This window comes from Rhamphochromis longiceps, linkage group LG23, assembly GCF_057381845.1.
Source record: "Rhamphochromis longiceps isolate RC_006_pf linkage group LG23, R_longiceps_female_GT1.1, whole genome shotgun sequence".
NCBI classification, from domain to species: Eukaryota; Metazoa; Chordata; class Actinopteri; order Cichliformes; family Cichlidae; genus Rhamphochromis; species Rhamphochromis longiceps.
Genome location: NC_140578.1, coordinates 19,874,790 through 19,898,335, shown reverse-complemented (window position 1 = coordinate 19,898,335; position 23,546 = coordinate 19,874,790). Strand labels below are relative to the sequence as shown.

The window sequence follows — 23,546 nt, the reverse complement described above, 5'->3', positions numbered from 1 at the left end:
TTAATAGGAATATTTCAAGGTTCCCTTACAGATATTATTTCATTATAAAATGCGTTTGTGGTCATAGCTGATTAGTCCTCATCAGAATAAAGTTTATTTTATTTGGCAGCAGTTGGCGCTAATGCGCCGGTTTCTAATAGCCAAAGAAGAAGACCACTGGTAGAGCAGCTGGATTTCTTCACCGTGTGCTCGGGACTGTAAGTTTTCCCTTATTTTAAACTGTATGCTCGCTGTCAGAGAAGTGTCTGCTTTCACTCTGCTACATATAGAATCAGCAGAAAGCCGCCGCTCGGCTCTTCCGGTGCCTTTGGTAACTTTAGTCGGGGCGGAGCATTTCCAGCTGGTTTCCGTTATATGAGGCAACACAGCCATTTTCCCCAAATAACTCTAACGACCGCTGTTTTTAAATACCACAACCTCAGTCACCCCAACCACTCACAACTTTAAAAGACAGCTTACTGTCGGTAAATAATAAAATCTATTTCTGTTTACTTTCTGTTTCCCGTCGGGATGTTAATCCTTACATGCTTTTCAGGTCAAGTTTGAGAGCAGGTTCATTGTGTGTCAAATTCCTGCGTGTCTTATGTTGGCCGTGTGAGAAGTTATGTTTACAACACTTTCACTTTAAGGAGGATGTTGTTAATGTTAATGTTAATTACAGAATTACAAAATCATGCGTGTTGTTATGATACTTGTAGTGATGGAGTGTTGCCAGCTGTGGGCGCAGCGGCATCCACGCTGGCCTTTGAGACGCTGCTCTCGACTGAATGCTGGTTATTACTTAGGTGGACCTCAGAAGCGCTCTATACAGGAGGGCAAAAGTAAAAGTTTGAGGTTTAATGATGTTTTTAATTACAGTAGGATGGCGTCAGCAGGTCATGACGTCATTGTGACGTGGTAGGGCGTCATATTGAAAAAAATTAGTGTTTTACAGCCCTTTTAATGGCCTTTCATATGCTATATTACTCAATATGGTTCAAAAAATCAAGGTAACCTTTGACCTCGAACTTTGACAAAGTGAACTTTGACCTAACAGTGAAGGTAAAGGTCAAATGGTCATTCCTTATTTTCACATACATTTTTCATTTAAATTATTATGCCTGTCATGATTTCATGTCTTAGGTGAAACAGGGCATGATATTATGGGATAGTAGATGTTTTTTCCTTCTAAACAAAGTGTTGTACAGTCTCCCTTCTTTCTTCTTGTAATAATGTCAGACATGCTATTTATACATTCAAATCTATAAATAGATTTGTTGCAGACATGATGTGGGAAACCTGTAGGGTATCTGTTTTTGAAGTTTCCTCCTTATCAGTCAAAAACAGGTAATGCATGTTCACAGATTTTAGTTACTCACTGTTGGAGGGATTTATAACCCACTGACCCTAAAGGCTGGTCAGTTTAGAACAGCAGACCCTTCATTCAAACACAGAGGGTGTAGGGTCAGCTTAGAACTACCGGTAGATACTCGTGTCATTAAATGCATCCTGTATGTTCTGGGATGATTTGTGTTTCCTCTCCAGGTGAAGGTAGAAAGTGTGTTTTAGCTGATGTGGATGTGAATTCAGCAGCATGGATCAGTGTGAGGACAGAGAGGAGGGAGTCCCTCCATCTAAAACCACTCTGTGTGGGGAACATGAGAGCCAGACCACAGCTCAGAGGTGAGATGACCATCTCTAACTGTCCATGACTCTTCTCCATGTCACAGCTCAGCACTCACATCACTGCTCCATCATTATTCACAGGAACCAACCTGGACCTGAACCCAGCTGTGTGTCCTTAAAGAGTGATGCCTCAGTTGAACGCCACATTGAATTTAAACAACAACCCTCTGCTGCAGGGAGGTAAACATGAACATGGGCTTTTTTGGGTCTTATTTACATGACAGAGTTTAATAGTTTACCACAAGTTTAAAATGACAAATACAATTTAAAATATTTAAGAAAATTTTTTAAAACGATACAGACACAGTTATTGAAGAATTAAAGAGGTAAATCATCTAAAACAGCTACCCACAGAATCTGAATGGTTCCTGTTCCTGTTAAATTAACCAAGTGTTAACAAAGAATACAGTTTAGGAACTAAAACAGATCTTCTGAGCTGAGGACAGACTTCAGAGACCTGCAGTATGATTCTGTCACTGAAATGAGTTTGAGGTGGTCTATAGGACCAGGTAGCATAGAACTGATATACAGTGGCAGCTTCCTGATACAGAGATTGAACAAAGACAAGTAAAATGTGTCTATCATGTCTTTTAGATGTAAAGAAAGGCTTTTTTAAATCCAAAGTAGAGATGAGTACTGCTACCATCAGCGGTGCTAGCAGCAGCAGGTCATCGGCCTCACGTCTGTGTTTTTATCATTCTGCTCAGGTGGTTACAGTCGACATACAAACCTTCATTTTCTTTATATGCTTGTTAGCACAGACGGCCTCTACCTTATATTCCACCTGCTGAGTAGCTGATTGATATCTTAGGACGACACTTATTTGGCTTTGTTCATTACTGAAGTATGATGAATTAGTTTAAGTGACTTGAATTTCTTTTTCCACTCAGCGAGGTCAGCAGCTTTTATTCTTCCACTAAAACAAATGTGATGCCTTTCTAATTTGTTTCCAACCATTTCATTATACAGTAATTGTTAACTTACCCATATTACACAAACACTGTGAACTAGGGCTGCCACGATTCCTCGAGTAGTCACGATTACGTTGACGACTAATTTAATAGTCGACGCGTCTTTTGAAGCTTTGTAAGATGCTGAAAGACGCCGGAATAAGTAGGATTTAAGAGTGTAGTAACGGACTGAAACAAAAGATGGCAGCAATGCATTTACAAGGATGCCAGCTGCTGTTAAACGCCAAAGAAGAAGCAGTCTGTGTCCAAATTCAGAGGCCGCATTTGTAGGCCGATTATGTTACAGCGACGCGACAAAGGCTGTCCAAACTTGAAGACTTCTCCATATGCGGCAGGCAAATGCGTCCTTAATTTCCCCCAGATCTGAAGGATTGGTCGGGTGTATCATTCGTGACACAACCTATCCCAGAATTCATAGCGCGGCTCAGTCAATTCCAGTTTCCAACAATGGCGGCAGCTACTTAGGTTTAATGTTACTGTTATTACTCTTTCTGGGTTGCAAAATAAAGTTTTCAGATATTTTCAGGCGAGAATGTAGCTGTGTAAACTTCAAATATTTGCTCAATTTATCAAGACATCACACATTTGCAAAAGTGATCTGACGTTTTCATAGACGAGCTGGCCGGGGGGTCAAGGTTCAACTCCCGGCACATCGTTTTCAAACCGTCCGCGGTCTTTCGCTACTAAGGTTTAACATGATACAGTATAAGTCACTTAGATAACTTAAAAATGCTATTGCTTGGCTTTTTTCAGTGTTTTGTTTGTTCCTGAGTAAACCGGTTTAGCTGAGATTAAAGTTTTAGTTTTCACACAGTTGAATAAACGTCAAACAGAAAACCAATTAAACAGAAGTGTGAGATGGTAGAGAATTTACTCCAGTGTCCTGTAATATTTTAGATAGCAAGGAGCAGACGGCTGAGTTTATTAAACTCCACCAAGACAATCTGCAAATTTCATTAAAAGTTTAATAAACCATCATCTTATCTTTAGTTTTGGTTAGCACATACCTTAAACACTTTAAACACTAAGCTAATGATAGTTATATAAGAGCAGATGCATGCTGGTGCAATATCCTGTACATTTTATGTCCAATGGATCTAATTAGTCGACTAATCGCAAAAATAATCAGTGACTAGTCGACTATCAAAATAATCGTTTGTGGCAGCCCTTTTGTGAACCATGTAAACCAGCACAACATGATCTCAGATTCAAAGGTAACCATCAGAGGAGGAGCAAAGCCAGCAGGAATCATCAGCTGAGCGTTTTTTTGTCGTCATCAAACGAGTACAAACTACTGCAAACAAAGAAAGTTGTTAGTGTAGGAAGAATGCCTTTCTTGTTAGCTTCCTCCATACTATGTAAACTGTTAAAAACTCTGTATTTTGAACATGAACCTGAGCACAGCTACATCTCCTTGAAGACTGCTGCCTCAGACTGCTGCCATCATATTGATGTTATTAGAAAGCAGGATGAGAGTGAGACTAGAGCTCAGATGTGAGTTGACCATGTCTAACTGTCACAAACTCTCTGACCTCCATGGCACTGCTGAGCCCTCAAATCAATGCACCGTCTTTATTTACAGAAATACAGTTAGGACTACAGCTGGATCTGACCCCAGTCCTGAACCTAGCAATGTGTCCTTGAAGAGCACTGCCTCGGCTGAACGGGTCATTGAATTTAAAGGACAGCCCTGTACTGCGGAGAGGTAAACATGAGCTTTGCTCCACATACAGTGCTCCGAAATGTCTTAACAAAGGAATATGTCAATTTTTCAACATGAGCTCAGCTTGATGTGTTTTTGTTTTTAGTGAAAGTCAAAGAAGAAAAAACTAAAACACGGCTGATGACGGAGTTTATGAGTCTAGTGTGTGTTTGAAATGAAAAACAGATTTACGAACATGTTGAAAAAAAGAAAAGCTCAGAAAAACCAAGTTAATAAAGAGTTAACTGCATTAAGGACGCTGTGTAAATGTACATAAAATTTGTATTTGATCATTTTTAAATCTCATAAATCCACATCTTATTTACAATTGAATACAGACAACATATAAAATCTTTAAATAAGCCAATGTACCATTTTAAGAAGAGCAGTAGCTCATTTTGAATTTGATGGCAGCAGCACAGCCCAGTGGAACAAGGTTGCCACTGTGTAGAACTCTCTCTTCTTTACACAACAGTCCATAAACATCTGGGACCAGTTGCTGGACCTTTGGGAGAGCAATGGTGTCTCATTCTTGTTTGATATAGTATTTTCGCTGCTCAACAGCTCCAGGTCTTCTTTGTCATATTTTTCATTTTATGATGCACCAAAGGTTTTAGTTGTTTGAAGATCTGGACTGCAGGTAGGCCAGCTCTACATTCAGCCTCCTCTAAAACCGTTTAGCACTGATGGTGCCTTTAAGATTTGCAAGCTGCGAGTTCCATAGGCACCAGTGCACGCCCACACATCAGAGGCTCCGGCTGTCAAACTGAACACTGATACCAAGCTGCATGTTTTTTCCCCCTCTTTAGTCTGGGGGATGAAAGATCCATGTCTTCCAAAAAGAATTTCAAATTTTCTTTTGTCTGATGACAGAACAGTTTTCCACTTTTCCTCAGTCCATTTTAAATAAGCTTTGGCCCGGAGAAAGCAGTGCTATTTCTGGATTATTTTCACTTCTTACTTATTTTTTTGCATGAAAAAGCTTTAACCTGCATTTGCGTATGCCATGGGGAAGTGTTCCTTAGCTCATCCAGTGATTTTCATGACAGAGTCATGCCTACACTGCAAAAACTCAAAATCTTACCAAGTATATTTGTCTAATTTCTAGTCAAAATAATCTCATTACACTTAAAATAAGAAAGTCAGCTAGAGAGTAACATTTAAGTTAGATATAGAAACTTGTTTTTAGACAGTGCATCTTGGACCTGGAGAATTTTCACTTGTTCCATTGGCAGTTTTTTCACTTAATACAAGATATTCTTGCTTGAAATAAGTGAAATAAATCTGCCAATGAAACAAGTGATGATCTTCCATTGGCACCCTACGATGATGCAGTAGATGATGAGATAGTCACAGACTTCACAAATTTACATTGAGGAACATTATTCTGAAATTGTTCAGTAATTTGTAGATGCATTTTGTTGCAGACCAGTAAACTCTGCCCATCTTTATTTCAGAGAAACTCTGCCTCCCCAAGATGATATTTATTTCATTAATTAACTAATTATTGTACAATGGTTCTGTTTTTTTTTTTGTTTTTTTAGCACCACTTACTTTTTGTCACAATCATAACTTAAAAAAAACATTTTTCCTAATCCTGGGTCTTTGATCCAGAGTTGTGAGGTTTTGTAATGAATTCTTGCTTATTATTTAAAGTTCTGTTTGTTATCTAGTTTTTTTTAATTGTTACATTCAATTGTTATGTTTCTCCTTTATATCTTGAGGTTTCTGGCTGTTTATTTCCAGTAGTTGTTTTGGCAGGATACATAGATTCTTGTGCTATTTTTTAGCCTTGTGTTCGTCTGCGTTAAGTTTGAGTGTTTTCTCAGGTAATTCCTGCATATTTATTTGTATTATTAGCCTTCTCTGTCTTGTTTGTAGTTCAACATCTTTAGTGCTGCAGAAATGTGCTGGTTAGCAAAGCTGCCTTATATTCCACCTGTTGAGTAGCTGATTGACATCTTAGGATCAATACTTAGTTGGCTTTGTTTATTACTGAAGAATGATGGTTTAGTTTAAGTGATTCGAATGTATAACAAGTGTGATGCCACTTTTATGGATTTTTAACCATTTTATTATACAGTAGTTGTTAATTTACACATTTACACAGAAAATAGAAAATATATCAAATGTTTAAATGACAAAAATGTGTCATTTGAACAAGAACAGTTGCTCATTTTGAATTTGATAGCAGCAACACAATATATATATATATATATATATATATATATATATATATATATATATATATATATATATATATATATATATATATATATATATAAACACCCAGCACGCCCCTGCGGGCGGTTTATCCTTCAAGCTCGGGTCCTCTACCAGAGGCCTGGGAGCTTGAGGGTCCTGCGCAGTATCTTAGCTGTTCCCAGGACTGCGCTCTTCTGGACAGAGATCTCCGATGTTATTCCCGGGATCTGCTGGAGCCACTCGCCTAGCTTGGGAGTCACCGCACCTAGTGCTCCGATTACCACGGGGACCACCGTTACCTTCACCCTCCACATCCTCTCGAGCTCTTCTCTGAGCCCTTGGTATTTCTCCAGCTTCTCGTGTTCCTTCTTCCTGATATTGCTGTCATTCGGAACCGCTACATCGATCACTACGGCCGTCTTCTTCTGTTTGTCTACCACCACTATGTCCGGTTGGTTAGCCACCACCATTTTGTCCGTCTGTATCTGGAAGTCCCACAGGATCTTAGCTCGGTCATTCTCCACCACCCTTGGGGGCATCTCCCATTTTGACCTCGGGACTTCTAGGTTATACTCGGCACAGATGTTCCTGTACACTATGCCGGCCACTTGGTTATGGCGTTCCATGTATGCCTTGCCTGCTAGCATCTTGCACCCTGCTGTTATGTGCTGGATTGTCTCTGGGGCATCTTTACACAGCCTGCACCTGGGGTCTTGCCTGGTGTGATAGACCCCAGCCTCTATGGATCTTGTGCTCAGAGCTTGTTCTTGTGCTGCCATGATTAGTGCCTCTGTGCTGTCTTTCAGTCCAGCTTTGTCCAGCCACTGGTAGGATTTCTGGATATCAGCCACCTCCTCTATCTGCCGGTGGTACATACCGTGCAGGGGCCTGTCCTTCCATGATGGTTCCTCGTCTCCCTCCTCTTTCTTGGGTTTCTGCTGCCTGAGGTATTCACTGAGCACTCGGTCAGTTGGGGCCATCTTCCCAATGTATTCTTGGATGTTCCTTGTCTCATCCTGGACTGTGGTGCTGACACTCACCAGTCCCCGGCCCCCTTCCTTCCGCTTAGCGTACAGCCTCAGGGTGCTGGACTTGGGGTGAAACCCTCCATGCATGGTCAGGAGCTTTCTTGTCTTTATGTCAGTGGCTTCTATCTCCTCCTTTGGCCAGCCTATTACCCCAGCAGGGTACCTGATCACGGGCAGGGCGTATGTGTTGATGGCCCGGATCTTGTTCTTACCATTCAGCTGACTCCTCAGGACTTGCCTGACCCTCTGCAGGTACTTGGTGGTTGCAGCCTTTCTAGCGGCCTCTTCATGGTTCCCATTTGCCTGCGGGATCCCCAGGTACTTGTAACTGTCCTCTATGTCTGCAATGTTGCCTTCTGGTAGTTCAATCCCCTCAGTTCTGACTACCTTCCCTCTCTTTGTTACCATCCGACTACACTTCTCCAGTCCGAACGACATTCCAATGTCATTGCTGTATAGCCTGGTAGTGTGGATCAGTGAATCGATGTCTCGTTCACTCTTGGCATACAGCTTGATGTCATCCATGTACAGGAGGTGGCTGACAACTGCTCCGTTCCGTAGTCGGTATCCGTAGCCAGTCTTGTTAATGATCTCACTGAGATATATATATATATATATATATATATATATATATATATATATATATATATATATATATACATATATAACTTGTATACTTGTATGGGCAAAGTGTATAAAAATCACTTGCCAAGCATAAAACTGAATGAAGCCAATTCTTGAAATTTTCTTTACAGTGTCACCAGGTCAGATGTTCCCACTGGTCCGACTGTCCCGCAGGATAAAAAACACCTGGACTCCATATTTAAGGTCTGTACGTTTACAATTACTTGTTTTTTTCTGTTCATTTCATTGTAAGTTTTTCAATTTTTCACAAAGAATAAAATTCAAAAGAAAAGCTTAATAATTTGATTTAGCTCCTGATGGAACTTTATTCAGCCAGAAACTCCACATAAGGACTACAAACAGATTGAATTAGATTAAAACTAGGAGAAAGTTTATTTGCACTTTCAGTTAAGCTAATGTTAACTAACTTTAGCAGGGAGAAAGCAAGTTTTATCGATTGAAGACTGGGTGTGGGCTACCAGGAATTTGACTGACGTGGCTTTCTTCTGGCTGACGTTAGCTAATGCTCTTTTTGCTAGTATGGACACATTTCAAGGTGTCTAATGTAACAAAATGAGGTGGATAAAGTCAGCTGATCATTCCAATCCTATGTTGCTCATCTGGATGATAAAATATCTTGCCAATATTTTGTAAGTTAATAATAATAAGTAACCGTTGACAGATTTATGTAATGTTGTTAAATTATAAGTGGTTGTAAATGTTATTATATGCAAAACAATTAATGAATCGAAATCCTAGTTGTCTTATCTTCTAAATACTTTACCAGGTAATATTATCCATGATAACCACACATCGATTATGTGGTTATTGTTCGTACAGTCTATTTACAACTTACTTAAATATTTAGTTATCCTTTTTTAGAGCTTTGGATTGTGAATATAACCAGAACTTCAGAGAATATCAAGGTTCTGTTCTTTTTCCAGCACACCAGTGCTGATTCGCCATGTCCCTTTTCACTGTAGGAGAAAAACAAGGTAGCCGGTAAGTCCGGTCAGGAGAATCACTTCACCGGAGAGGCATAAAACATATATTGTATCAGTAGATACTGTTATAATTGTGTAAAAAGCAATCATGGCTAATGCTTGCTTGCTTCAATATAAAGGGCAATAAAGAAAGAACTAGACCATTACATTAAAAGTATGTCCAACATATAGCTGATGCATGGCTGATGTTTCTCAATGATTTCAGTCTGAATGTGAATGTAGCATTCAAATAATGTTTTCCAGCTGTTGGAGGAGAACCTCAATGCTTTTGTGAAGAATGAACTGAAAAAGATCCAGAAGGTTCTGAGTCCAGATTACATAAAGAGTCAGGCAGAGGAGTTGTTGCAGGGTGACCATGAGATGGAGAGGAAGAGCAGCAGCGAGGCATTTCTTCGGATCACAGCGAACTTCCTGAGAATAATGAAGCAGGAGGTGCTGGCTCAACGTCTGGAGAATAGTAAGAGGATTTCTCTAAAGATATAATAAGTGGTAGACCATTTTATTATTATTAGTATTATTATTTATATTACATAAATGTTGTTTGTGTATTCTTTTAGGATTCCCCATCATGTGTCAGAATAAACTTAAATCTAACCTGAAAAAGAAGTTCCATTGTGTGTTTGAGGGAATTGCTAAAGCCGGAAACCCAACCCTTCTGAATCAGATCTACACAGAGCTCTACATCACAGAGGGAGGGACTGCAGAGGTCAACCAAGAACATGAGATTAGACAGATTGAAACAACATCCAGGAAATCAGACAGACCAGAAACAACAATTAGACAAAAAGACCTCTTCCAGACATCTGGAAGAGATAAGCCAATCAGAACAGTCCTGACAAAGGGAGTGGCTGGCATTGGAAAAACATTCTTAACGCAGAAGTACATACTAGATTGGGCTGCTGAAAAAGCCAACCAGGACATCCAATTCATGTTTCCATTCACTTTCAGAGAGCTGAATTTGTTGAAAGAGAAAAAGTTCAGCCTGGTGGAACTTGTTCATCACTTCTTTACTGAAACCAAAGAAGCAGGAATCTGCAGCTTTGAAGACTTCCAGGTTCTGTTTATCTTTGATGGTCTGGATGAGTGTCGACTTCCTCTAGACTTCCACTACACAGAGACCCTGACTGATGTTACAGAGCCCACTGCAGTGGGTGTGCTGCTCACAAACCTCATCAGAGGTAAGCTGGTTCCATCTGCTCGAATCTGGATAACCACACGACCTGCAGCAGCCAATCAGATCTATCCTGAGTGTATTGACATGGTGACAGAGGTTAGAGGGTTCACTGAACAACAGAAGGAGGAGTACTTCAAGAAGAGATTCAGAGAAGAACAGGCCAGCAGGATCATCTCCCATATCAAGACATCACGAAGCCTCCACATCATGTGCCACATCCCAGTCTTCTGCTGGATCACTGCTACAGTTGTGGAGGATGTGCTGAAAACCAAAAAGAGGAGAGAGTTGCCTAAGAACTTGACTGAGATGTACATCCACTTCCTGGTGGTTCAGGCCAAAGTGAAGAAGGTCAAGTATGATGGAGGATTTGAGACAGATCCACACTGGAGTCCAGAGAGCAGGAAGATGATTGAGTCTTTGGGAAAACTGGCTTTTGATCAGCTGCAGAGAGGAAACCTGATCTTCTATGAATCAGACCTGACAGAGTGTGGCATCGATATCAGAGCCGCCTCAGTGTACTCAGGAGTGTTCACACAGATCTTTAAAGAGGAGAGAGGACTGTACCAGGACAAGGTGTTCTGCTTTGTTCATCTGAGTGTTCAGGAGTTTCTGGCTGCTCTTCATGTCCATCTGACCTTTATTAAGTCTGCTATCAATCTGCTGGAAGATCAAATCTCCCAGAAGTGTGAAACAAGAGAATTTGCAGAGACACAATTCTATGTGAGTGCTGTGGACAAGACTTTAAAGAGTCCAAATGGACACCTGGACTTGTTACTCCGCTTCCTTCTTGGTCTCTCACTGAAGGAAAATCAGACTCTCCTACGAGGTCTTTTGACACAGATAGGATGTGGCTCACAGACCAAGCAGGAAAATATCCTGTACATCAAAGAGAAGATCAATCAGAATCTGTCTGCAGAGAAAAGCATCAACCTGTTCCACTGTCTGAATGAACTGAATGATCATTCTCTAGTGGAGAAGATCCAACAGGCCCTGAGTTCAGGAAGTCTCTCTACAGATAAACTGTCTCCTGCTCAGTGGTCAGCTCTGGCCTTCATCTTACTGTCATCAGAAGAAGATCTGAATGTGTTTGACCTGAAGAAATACTCTGCTTCAGAGGAGGCTCTTTTGAGGCTGCTGCCAGTGACCAAAGCCTCCTGCAAAGCTCTGTAAGTAAACAGTGGTGTTTCTTTACAATCCATTACTTAGTGGACAGTGGAGAGTATTTAATAACTTACTACACATTTTCTTATTTCCATTTTCTCTTATTTTATTTTATTTTTTTACATTTTGCAGACTGAATATCTGTAACCTGTCAGTGAGAAGCTGTGAAGATCTGTCCTCAGTTCTCAGCTCCCCGTCCTCTAATCTCAAAGAACTTGACCTGAGTAACAACAACCTGCAGGATTCAGGAGTGAAGCTGCTGGCTTCTGGACTGAAGAGTTCACATTGTATACTGGAAAGTCTCAGGTCAGTATTCACATATCTGTTACAACTCATAACATGTAGATGAATTTGTAAGACTGTATGATTTGCAAATTAATTGTTGCATATCCTTCTTTATTTTGGATATTAGTTTTATTAAGATTTTATATTATTTTCCTCTGCTTTTGCTTCTTGCTTGTGACTGTGAATTCACATTTAACCCTTTAAAGCCGGTTTTGCGTAACTATTTTTAAATACCTGTAGAACCGGAACCACGTAAGCTAGCGCAATAATATTTTTTTGCACATGAAACCAGAGGAGTTGTACTTACATCTGATGCCATCAGCTTGTCCTAGGTCACGGTTTCCTTCCACATATAGCTTTGCAAAAATTGCATAAAAAGCGCTTGCAGGAAGAAAAACATAATATTCCAGAAACACACTTTGCCAATGCGATCAGCTGTTCGTAACACTTCCTACATTGAAATAGACATCAGCGTGACCGATCGCATGTCCCCCATTACCTGCCCAAAACCGGAAGTGACGTCATTTTCGCGGAAAATGTAGTTTTTTTACTTGTAGGCCTTAAAAGCCTATACTGTTTTTTTTTTTAAGTCATGTTTGACATGCTTAGAACTCAAATTGCACTGCTTTAAATAGTTTATTTTGATGCACATGCTGTTTTCTTTGCAAATTTGCATCATAGGATTGTTTTTAGTTTTTTCTGCAGTATATAAAAATTGTTGTATCTCAAAAATAAAACTATGAAGACACTCAAAATAAATTTCCTGTTGTTGTAAACTATTTTTTGCAACTTCTTTGTATATAAAGTTTTGAGGGATGAACCTCTTAAATTTCTCCAAGTAGAAATATATGTAAAAAAGACAAAAACGAATTTGAAATTATTTGTAGTTTATTGCACTTTTTTGCAATTTATGCAGTTACTATGGACTTAATGCAAACATATTATTAAAATTTGGGCTATAACAGTTGTATTGATGTATAGCAACAAAAATGGCACTACAGCATGTAAAAATATAAAGTAAGCTCTGGTGGACTTGGTTCTATGGTAGGTCTTAAAGGGTTAAAAAACCTTTTAGTAATACTCTTGTCAAACACTTCACCCTTCAATACATTTAAATGTTTGAACTGTGATGATCAAATATTTTTAGACTTTTCCTTCTGAATGACACTTCGGTGACGTTCTTTTAGATATTCACTTTGTTCTCATAAAAATATAATAAGTTTGATGATTTTACTTTTCATCATCGGGTCAATATTTTGGCTTAATGAACCACAGCTCTAAGAAAACCTTTGTCTGGTGTTACTAAAGCCAACTGTGATTTGATAGCAGCCTTGAGCTAGTCTGTATTTTTATACTTTTTGTGGAAGGTGTTAATCATCATAGTCTGCACAACTGTCAGCTATCAACACTGTTCTCCATGACTGTGGTTGGGTGTTACTGACCTAGACTGCTTATACAATGTTTGAATACTTTTTTACTGTAATATGACCATAGTTGAGATTTCTGATTATCATGTGCTATAAGCTACAATTATCAATGTTAAAACACAGGCTTGAAATATTTCACTTTCACTATAGAATACATACAAGTTTACCATACCACATTAAATTACAAAAAAGTATTTTCACAATATTCCAGTGTTCACATGCTGGATGGACTAGGGAACGATATCAAGTGAACTATGTTGATCTGTGAAATCAGAACCCCAGTACACGAAATCTGCCTCGGCTCTCTGTTTATAAAGTCTAGTCTCTGATCCTATGAGCATTATCCAGTTGAGAGTGCAGAGCTTAGATGGAGCCAACAGATGAGGGGATTTGCTCAGTTCTAACTGCATCTATTCTGGATGTCTATCCTTCTTATCTCTGAGGAACCCTTGTAGCTCAAGGAAGATTCCCCAGCAACACATATTAATGACAGCTCCCATCTAGATCAGTGCTCTAGGAATATGACTGGTTTTATTTTAGTGACTCGGTAAACTAAGCCACAGGGGTCTGTAACTTTTAAAAGCCTGGACTAACCTGTAAGAGCTACTAACTAATTTGGGATTAATACTCAGATTTTTAAACAATAATTAAATCACCTGAGTTATACTAAGTTAATTAACCTACTCTGAACGAATGCTGATTTCTTCTGATACTTTAGTTAAATTTATCATCAACTCATCCTCATATGAAAATCAGTTTTAACATAATTCTTTTTTAAATTCAAATACATAGGAATCATTTTTTCTTACTATTTCTCTTCAAAACTCTGTGCTTGTCAATTATACTATATAGATAACTATAGTAATAGTAAATATACTTACTAGAGTTTATTTTATTAGCTCATACATATGTTATAGTCAGAGATTTTTTTTATATTCCCAGCTTCTCAATGTCACACACACACACACACACACACACACACACACACACACACACACACACACACACACACACACACACACACACACACACACACACACAGCCTCCAAGTCCAACTCACACACACTCTCAGTGAGAAGCAATTAAGCAGTTAAGTATGATCAACTGTCAGCAAACTCACATATGAATTATGGTTCTGTGTTTAACAATCACAACATACTTAATACCTTTTTTTTCATTCAGAATCATATATAAAGATGAGCTGGAGACACATTTTTTCTTTTCACAAGGCAGAAGCTGGATCATGTCTACACACAAAATCCAGACATTGGAGCAGACATTATAAACTGTATTGCTCATTAATCATATTATTAGACTTCGGTTATATTTTTGATTAAGATGAAGACATAGTGTTTTCAGTGGGAGAAACATTTCATCACTCACCCAAGTGACTTCTTTAGTCTCAGCTGATTGAAGGTTTCCCCAACCTTATGAACAGTACATTTGCATAACGACTGAAACTAGCACCACGGATTAAGATAATTTATTCATAGCATTCTGTATCATTTTAAACATACAAGGCTGGATGTTGAGTCCTTTTACCCTCTCTCACATGTAATTGGTGTAAGCGGGGGGACCTCGTCTCTTCAAATGCTTAATAAGAACCAACTCAATGACAGATTTGAATAGGTGGAATCAAATCTGAAAACACAGCACAAGAAATGGCTTTAAAGATGAACACACAAATGACAGATATAGACTGATATATATACTGATATTTAGAATACTATGACATGATAGCTGCTAGCTCCCTGTTTCAGTTATTGCTCTTCTTATTTTAATATGTCATATTATTTCACAGCACACAGCAATTCCCTGGGAGTTTCCTTCATATATGTTGTGTGTGTATGTAGTCTATCAGGCTGTCTGATCGCAAAAGAAGGCTCTGATTCTCTGGCCTCAGCTCTAACGTCCAACCCCTCCCATCTGAGAGAACTCGACCTGAGCTACAATCATCTGGGAGAGTCAGCAGTGAAGCTCTTGTCTTCTGGACTGGAGAATCCAGACTGGAGTCTGGACACTCTCAGGTATGGAGAGGACTGCTACACCCACAGACAATTTCTAATAGAGGGAGGAGTGATTGAAAATATTTCTCACTGTTGATCTGTTTATTGGACTATTGCGAAATTTTGACTGATCTGTTAATCACTGATGTTAGGAGCATTTTTCCTCTTACAAGAGGCAGTGAACATAAATTGGATATATTTGTGTGTAGCAGCTGCAGGAACATCTTTGTCATTGTTTAGTTTAGACAGATGTGTGTGTCTGTCCTTGTGTGTAAAAGAGCGATGTAATGTGCAGGATGTAACCCCCTCCTTCTCTCAGGGTGGAGCCTTCAGGAGACCAATGGTTGACACCAGGTCTGAGGAAGTGTAAGTGTGTTTTTAATGTGATTCATGAACACAAAGCAGCACACATTCAACCATATTCAAACTGTCACATCACTCAGTCACATCTCTGATGTCAGGAGTCATCATCAAAGTGTCAATCAATGAACAGATGATGGATCAATAACTGCAACTGGATTGTGTTTGTTCTCTCCATCAGATTCCTGTCAACTCACAATCAACACAAACACAGTACACAAGAATCTTAAGCTGTCTGACAACAACAGGAAGGTGACATATGTTAAGGAGGAGCAGCCATATCCTGATCATCCAGACAGATTTGATGACTGGTGCCCCCAGGTGCTGTGTAGAGAAGGTCTGACTGGTCGCTGTTACTGGGAGGTCGAGAAAAATGGACAGGTTCACATATCAGTGAGTTATGAAAGAATCCCAAGAAAAGGGCACAGAGATGAAAGAAATGACATTGAATTTGGATTTAACGATCAGTCCTGGTGTCTCAGCTTCTCTAAACGAGGTTGCTTTGCTTGGCACAACAATAGAGAAATGTTCATCTGCTCTTCCTATTGTTGGTCTGGCAGAGTAGCAGTGTATCTGGACTGTCCTGCTGGCACTCTGTCCTTCTACAGAGTCTCCTCTGACACTCTGATCCACCTCCACACCTTCAACACCACATTCACTGAACCTCTTTATCCTGGGTTTGGGTTTGTGTTCAGAACAACATCAGGGTTTTCGATCTCTCTTGATTCTTCAGCTTCTCTGTGTTCAGTTTAGTGTAAATAGCGTCTTGTCTCATTATTTCTCTCTGTACCGTCCAAACTTTAATGTCACCATGTCTTTTGATGAATGAATAAGTTATAAGTGTAATCAAATAGCAAACATCATTTTATGGTCTTCAACTTGAACCCTCTCAGGCTCAAATTAAGTTTTTGTTGCTAATGCACAAAAGAATACCTGCAGTGGTACTTCTGAGTAAAAAAACCTCATAAAATATGTATGTGGGGTAATCAGGTTGTTAGCTTTTAACTGTTGCAAATCTGCAACGCCTGCCTTGAGAGGGTTAAAGAAACCTTTCTATACTGTCCCATACTGTCTGGGTAAAATTTGACCCTTTTTTTTTTTTATTTACAATAGAGTTCATTACCCTCAGTACCATTCGTTTTAGCCTTTGAATTTTTTAATTTGCTTTTTGCTAAAGTAGTACCACAATTACAATATTTCAGAACTTAGTGTATGTTGCTACAGATGTTTGTACCCTGAGCATGTTCCAGGTCAGATTTGATTATGCATTGAATGAGCAGCAAATGTTAGCACTTCCAGACAAGCTGTTGAACAGAGATGAACTATTCCGAGAAATATTCATATATGAATATATGTATATTTTCAATATTTTTCAATATATGAATATTGAAATATTCAGAAAATGGTAAATGGTAAATGGCCTGCATTTGAATTATAATCTAATAACTGAGAGGTTATCAAAGCAGGATACACCCTGGAAAACTTGCTAATCTATCACGACATCTGTTCAACTGTCAATCACCATACCAGCTGAATGGACTTTAGGTTAGTCTTACTGTCACATTTTTACCTAAATCCAGCCCACTGCAGACCAGATAGTTATTTTAGTTATAAAACACCTCAACATTTTTGTGTCTTATTCCTTCAGTTTTGTCTTGTAGTCTCTGGGATCTCATTAGAATAAGACATTCATTTGTTAGATCAGAACTGGGAGTCTCTGCAAAGTTTCCCTAGTTGATAAAATTACTCACCCACAGTCTTTAAACCCAGAAGATTTAACACTTTGATCTGAGCATGAACACCATGAGGTAGTCTGTTTTCTGCTGGCTGTGATTGTTGTAACTGTCCACAAGCTGTTTTTGTACAGTATTGGCGACTTGATGGACTAAACTTAAAACAATGCCACTTTCTTGTAGATACACTGAATCTATTTTAAGATAATTTCATTCAGAAAAAGTGTGTTTTTGAGTGTTTACAAAAGCACTGAAAACATGCCAGAAATAAACTCCATGCAATTATGAACATTGCAACTCAAGTAACTACCCTATATCTCAAAACCAATGTAATGCTGCTGAAGTTGCGTGGCTACATAGGCAATGACTATGAAGCGCAAAAAGAAAAGCTTCTGTGGACACATACCATGAGTCACACTGATGATTGTTGTGATTTTTCCAGTAACTGAATCATGGAATGATGTTCTTTTACTGTATTTTGCAATACCTCTAGACCCATGACGTCTCAACACAGTACACAGTGTTTTTAAATATGATGTGATTCATGCATGGTTACAGTTACTGAGGTATATCTAAAAATTAAATAGAGCACTGGTTTTGTAAGGAAGTAAAATAGTAGATATCTGCTGGTGGTTTTGAATGTGTTGAATAAAATGTATCGAAGAACTTGCTTGGCTAAATCTGCCTATTAAGTTTCAGGATGCGAATCAAGACTGGACCAAGACTCCTGTTGGTCACTGCTCATATTAGTCATTTGCATGACATTTAATACTAAATACTTTCTTATTATCAGTGATGAACGTTAGCACTGAATGCCAATGTGAATATCGTCCTTGTCAGTGCTGTATGCATGGAGTTGTAGTTCCTGAGAGTGACCACTGGATGGCAATAAAATAATAAAAATAAAATAAAGCGTTTCTGTAATGCGTAAATTTGAATAAAGATCCAGTAAAAACAAAATTTTGCATATAATCAGTGGACTCCGCACTTGTACCGGGTGTTTCTTAGTTCTCCCAGTCACCCGAGCTTCTCATCCAACATAAACAGAAATTAAATGATAAAAAAAACGTTCTGTTTATCCGATAGATATTTTACTAAATACAGCTGATGTCTCACATTAGACATTTTTTCTAAATGAGTGTTGGTGTATTATTATTAAATGAGGGTTACTGCTGACAACAGTGTTTAACAGCTTATTATTATCATTGTTCTCATGATCAGACTGATAAAAATTAAACCTCAGGATCGGTGTGAAAATGATTCTTGTCGGTATATGAAAAATTGTACTTATTGACAGCGACCATCAGGAGGCAGTAATAGATACACTTTCTTAATGAGTCGCTGCCACTAGAACAGCCAGGTCACGGGCTTTTTATGCTCGCTGTTCTCTCCCTCATGAACAATGTATGCAGTGTTGTGTACTGTCAGAATGGTTTTACCCAACGTGGCCAGGTTATTTAACATGGTGCACTTCATGACTGCAATAGTATTTATGAATGACACAATAACTTTAACATCACTTTCATTTTATAGATACATACATACATTTATAAAAATAAAATAAAAAAGCCCTCTCATCCCTGCGGGCGAGCTCAGGTCCTCTACCTCTGCTAGTACTAGGCAACTGCTAGTACAGTTGCCTAGTACTAGCAGGCAACTGTAGTACTATATTTATACCCCATATTTCTCCTGTTTTGGCTTCCCTTCATTGGCTTCATGTTAAATCCAGAATTGAATTCAAAATCCTGCTCCTCACATACAAGGTCTTAAATAATCAGGCCCCATCTTATCTTAATGATCTTGTAGTACCATATCACCCTATTAGAGCACTTCACTCTCGCTCTGCAGGCCTACTTGTTGTTCCTAGAGTATTTAAAAGTATCTCCATTGTAAAAGGAAAACTGACAGCCGAGCAATTTTATATCAGTGGAGAACCAATTCCAACAGTATTACAGAAGCCCATAAAGAGCCTGGGATGGTGGTATAATGCAGAACAAGTAGAACAACTAAGGCAGAACTTGGCTAATGACCTCAAGCGGATTAACAACACTGCACTCCCAGGGAAACTGAAGCTCTGGTACTTCCAGTTCGGGTTATTACCCAGACTACTGTGGCCGTTGACAATGTACAAGGTCTTGCTCAATCATTCCAATCGACTAGAGAGGCTAGTGAGCTCCTACATTAAGAAGTGGCTCGGACTTCCCAAATGCCTCAGCAGCGTTGCACTCTATAGCGACGGGATACTGGCATTGCCTATCCCTAGCCTATCTGGGGCATGGAGTCTAACAGACTAAGTTTAATCATCCGAGCGACATGCGATGTGCTGCTTTCCCCAATAAATCTGCAGCTGTGGTTTAGAAAGGACCCATCCTGCCCCTTGTGTACAGTCCCAGCCACACTCAAGCACATCTTGGTTGGTTGTAGGACGAGCCTTACTCAGGGCAGATACACATGGAGACACAACCAGGTTTCAGGTGTCTAGCTGAGAAAGTTGAGCGCAAATGAAAATCCATCAACGCTCAACCTTCCACGAACCAAGAGGAGTGTCCGTTTTTATCAGCATTTGTCCAGGAAGGAGACAAGCTGAGGACGAGCCCGTCAAACCCAGACCTGGGCCCGCTGAAGGTTGCCAGGGATTGGCAGATGCAAGTGGACTTGGATCAGAGGCTAATTTTTCCCACAGAGATCGTAACAACTACTCTGCGACCAGACCTTGTCCTTTGGTCTAACTCCCAAGAACTTGTGTACTTTATTGAGCTGACTGTACCATGGGAGGAAGTAATTGAGGAAGTATTTGAGCGTAAAAAGCTGCAGTATGCCAACTTGGCAGCTGAGGCAGAGGATAGAGGCTGGAAGATCAAGGTGCGCCTGGTGGAAGTGCGGCGGATTTGTTGCCAGTACAACAACAAAACTGCTCAGAAAGATTGGGATCAGAGGACAGGCACAATGGCAGGCTATAAGAGAATTGGCTAACACTGCTGAGAAGACCAATTACTGGCTATGGCTAAAAAGGGCTGACATCACTTGGGCAGCTAAGGCAGTCAACTAACTGCGATACACATGCCCAGGATTGATCAACCTGTGGTGGGCCTCCCTCAACAGAGTAAAACCCTGGAGAAACGAAGAAGTCAAAAAACTCAAAAGAAATTGCAGGGCAGCAGAAAGGAGATGGAGGAAAAATAAAAATACTATCAACCATCAAATATTTTGCGAGCAACTCAAAATGTACAATAATACATTAAGGAATTCAAGAAATTCATACTTTGCCAAAATAATCAATAATAACAAAAATAATCCCAAGGTCCTCTTTTCCACCATAGATCATTTATTTAACCCTGATTTTAACAGCTCCCAAAGAACCCCCACAGACTCGCTCTGTGAGCAGTTTGCAGACCACTTCAGGGGAAAAGTCAGCGCCATCAGATCTGATATTTTATCTAATCGCGATATGATTTTAACCCTTGTGTGGTGTTCATATTTTTGTTACTCAGCTAGTGTTCATGGGTCTGGTGGACCCGCTAGAGTTTTGGCTTTCCAAATTAACACTATCAAACAATTTTATGTTAAATTACTCAACAGATGTTTACTTCATCCCAATTACAAACCATATGAACAGTAAACATGGTTATTTTTTTCCCTTTACCTTTGTTAGATCACATTTATGAATTAATGTGCTTCTCGTTTTTTTTTTTTTTTTTTTTTTTTTTCTAAAATGTTTTTAAAAAATAAATCAGTTATAATCAAGTGGAGTGAGTGGAAAGACAACACATTTACACGTGAAGCAATATGTTTCACAACTAAATGGGATCAGCTGCTCATCAATGGTGATATTAGGCCCAGAGTTGTAAAACAGGGGGAGGTGGTGCACACACTTATCCCACACTGTCCTGATGGCAGCTAGCTTGTCTCTCTGCCGTCGAGCTGGTCTGTCGTCTCGGTTATCAAAACGGATAATCCTGCAAATTTTGTGGAAGTTTTCCAGAGACATTGATGCACGGAAAAGTTCTTGCCGGTTTCTGCATCCCACAGGGATTCTGTGGATTCCCCTTTGGACCTCAAAACTCCTGCAAGGATAAGAACCCCAAAGTAGGCCTGCAGATCAATTTGGTCCATCTCCTTCCACCTCTCTCCAAAAACACACCGTCCTTCTAGATTACTGCAATCCAGAATAATTTTCTGGATGGAATCTGGGATGAAAAGCTCAAATGAAGACTTGATGTCCTGCACATGAGTAACTGCCAGCCGTGTTGGCCCTGGCTCATCACAGTAACAGCTCTGCAGGGTGGCTCATTTCTTGGGCAAGAAGACCATTCAATTTCACCAGTTATTGGCATCCATATTTCTTCACTTGCTGTCTGGTGGGCTTGTTCTGGTCCTGGAGCTGGCTGCAAATCAGGTACTCGTCTTTGTTTTGTTACTAAATGGTGCTCAACCTCATCCTCTTCTTCAAAGTCACTGTCAGACTCTGAATTTTCAGCAATGTGAAATATTCTGAACCCTCTTTGTCAACATCATCATCCGAAGCCCCTCTCTCTTCCAAAATCAATTGGATGGCCCTCGCAGCAGATAATCTTTTGCCATCTTGATCAGTTGTGATAAAGAACCACACTGGCAAAGTCTTATTTATAGTATTATGCCCCTAATTTGCAGGTGGGACAGGGTATGAGAAAATAAAATTTGGATCCCTCAAGAGAGAGGGTAAAATGTGCGGGAATGTAAGAGCAGACGGTGTTGGTAGTTGAATTTTCAACAATGTTGCAACTTTGTGGGGGAGCAGGAGGGGAAGAAAACACTATCAGCAGCACCAGAAAGGAGGAAGACAGAGTATGGGAACACAGGACCTACACTTTCAACACTTTTATTAGACCTGGGTCCAGTGGACCCGAACACCTTGTATGTAATGTAAATGCGTGGGGGGGAGGTACAGTATGAGGTCATTGAAAATTAGTTCGGATTTATGTTCTTCACAGAAAATAAGCCAAAGCCAATGAATTTCAGGTTGAAAAAATAATTAATTGTTTAATTTTTCTTTTGAGAAAAACTGAAAACGGGTCTCACAGACCCGAACACCATACAAGGGTTAAACACATCTGAGGGCTCGATTGTACCTGAGGAGACACTGGACAGCTTTGTCCTGGTTAATGCTGAGAACCTTAAGAAAGTTTTCTCCACAGTGAGACCCACCACATGTCTTTTAGATCCAATCCCCTCTTCACTCTTTAAAACACTTTATGGATTTTTTGAAGCTGAGCTTTTATACATGATGAATTGCTCTCTTCAGTTGGGTGTCTTCCCTGTTGCCTTTAAAACGGCAGTGGTGAGGCCCCTTCTGAAGAAGAGCAATTTGGATTGTAATGATTTTAATAACTACAGACCTGTATCCAACTTACCATTTTTAAGTAAAATCTTAGAAAAACTTGTTTTTACTCAGATTACTGATTTTTTGAATGATAGACAGATCCTGGAGATATTCCAGTCTGGATTTAGGGGGAAACCACAGCACAGAGACGGCTCTCCTAAAGGTTTTAAATGATCTTAGATGTAACTGGGACTCCCAAAAGCTCTCAGTCCTGGTGCTACTGGATCTAAGCGCAGCCTTTGATACAGTAGATCATGCTATTCTTTTAAACAGACTGAAACACATGGTGGGCCTCTCTGGTGCTGTACACAACTGGTTCACTTCCTATCTCTCAGACAGAACTTTTATGGTGAGTATGGATACACAGTGTTGGGGAGTAACGGAATACATGTACCGCCGTTACGTATTTAAAATACAAAATATGAGTAACTGTATTCCGTTACAGTTACCGTTTAAAAAGGTGGTATTCAGAATACAGTTGCTTTGTTGAAATAAATGGATTACACTGCGGTACTTTCCTGTTTCATTTTGTCGCGGGTCAGGACTGTTTGGGTTTTGTTTGACAGCTACGTTCTGTTGTTCCAGGCGGCAGCGTTACGGTTGCCATGGTTACAGGGCGACGCTCTCTCTCTCTCTCTCTGCGACTGTGTGTTTCCTGGGTGAGAGAGCGCCTTTTCGTTGTTGTTGTTGTTGTTGTGCTAAACTAACAGGCAGAATGCTACAAGCATAGCTCTAAAGAATGTAGCATCATGGGCAGTGTAGTCCGTGTTGCAGGGAGAATGGACTGCCATACACGTTATGAGTCTGTGAGCGCGAGGAGGGAGAAAAAGGGGAGTGGAAAG

At 39.8% G+C, this 23,546-nt stretch overlaps 1 protein-coding gene across 3 annotated transcripts; it reads left to right on the top strand.

Annotated features, from left to right (window-relative positions):
• The first annotated feature begins 70 nt into the window (after positions 1 to 70).
• LOC146641791 (NLR family CARD domain-containing protein 3-like) lies at positions 71 to 22,338 on the top strand. Of its 3 annotated transcripts, none has more exons than XM_085399711.1 (11): positions 74 to 197; positions 1,525 to 1,662; positions 1,747 to 1,845; positions 4,219 to 4,341; positions 8,327 to 8,399; positions 9,443 to 9,656; positions 9,757 to 11,539; positions 11,667 to 11,840; positions 15,100 to 15,273; positions 15,572 to 15,618; positions 15,794 to 22,337. In XM_085399711.1, the coding sequence occupies exons 2-11, from the start codon at positions 1,574 to 1,576 to the stop codon at positions 16,363 to 16,365; spliced, it is 3,348 nt and encodes a 1,115-aa protein (XP_085255837.1). In that variant the 5' UTR covers positions 74 to 197; positions 1,525 to 1,573; the 3' UTR covers positions 16,366 to 22,337. The 3 variants fall into 3 exon arrangements, with proteins under 3 accessions (XP_085255839.1, XP_085255837.1, XP_085255838.1); XM_085399712.1 differs by lacking the exon at positions 74 to 197 and adding an exon at positions 228 to 464; XM_085399713.1 differs by lacking the exon at positions 4,219 to 4,341 and having other exon boundaries at positions 71 to 197; positions 15,794 to 22,338.
• Positions 22,339 to 23,546: the final 1,208 nt, after the last annotated feature.

Coding starts and splice junctions, on each gene's coding strand:
- LOC146641791 (XM_085399711.1), top strand. CDS start 1,574: ATGGATCAGTGTGAGGACAGAGAGGAGGGAGTCCCTCCATCTAAAACC. Junction 1,846..4,218: donor CAACCCTCTGCTGCAGGGAG/GTAAACATGAAC, acceptor CTTTATTTACAG/AAATACAGTTAGGACTACAG. Junction 11,841..15,099: donor TGTATACTGGAAAGTCTCAG/GTCAGTATTCAC, acceptor GTGTGTATGTAG/TCTATCAGGCTGTCTGATCG.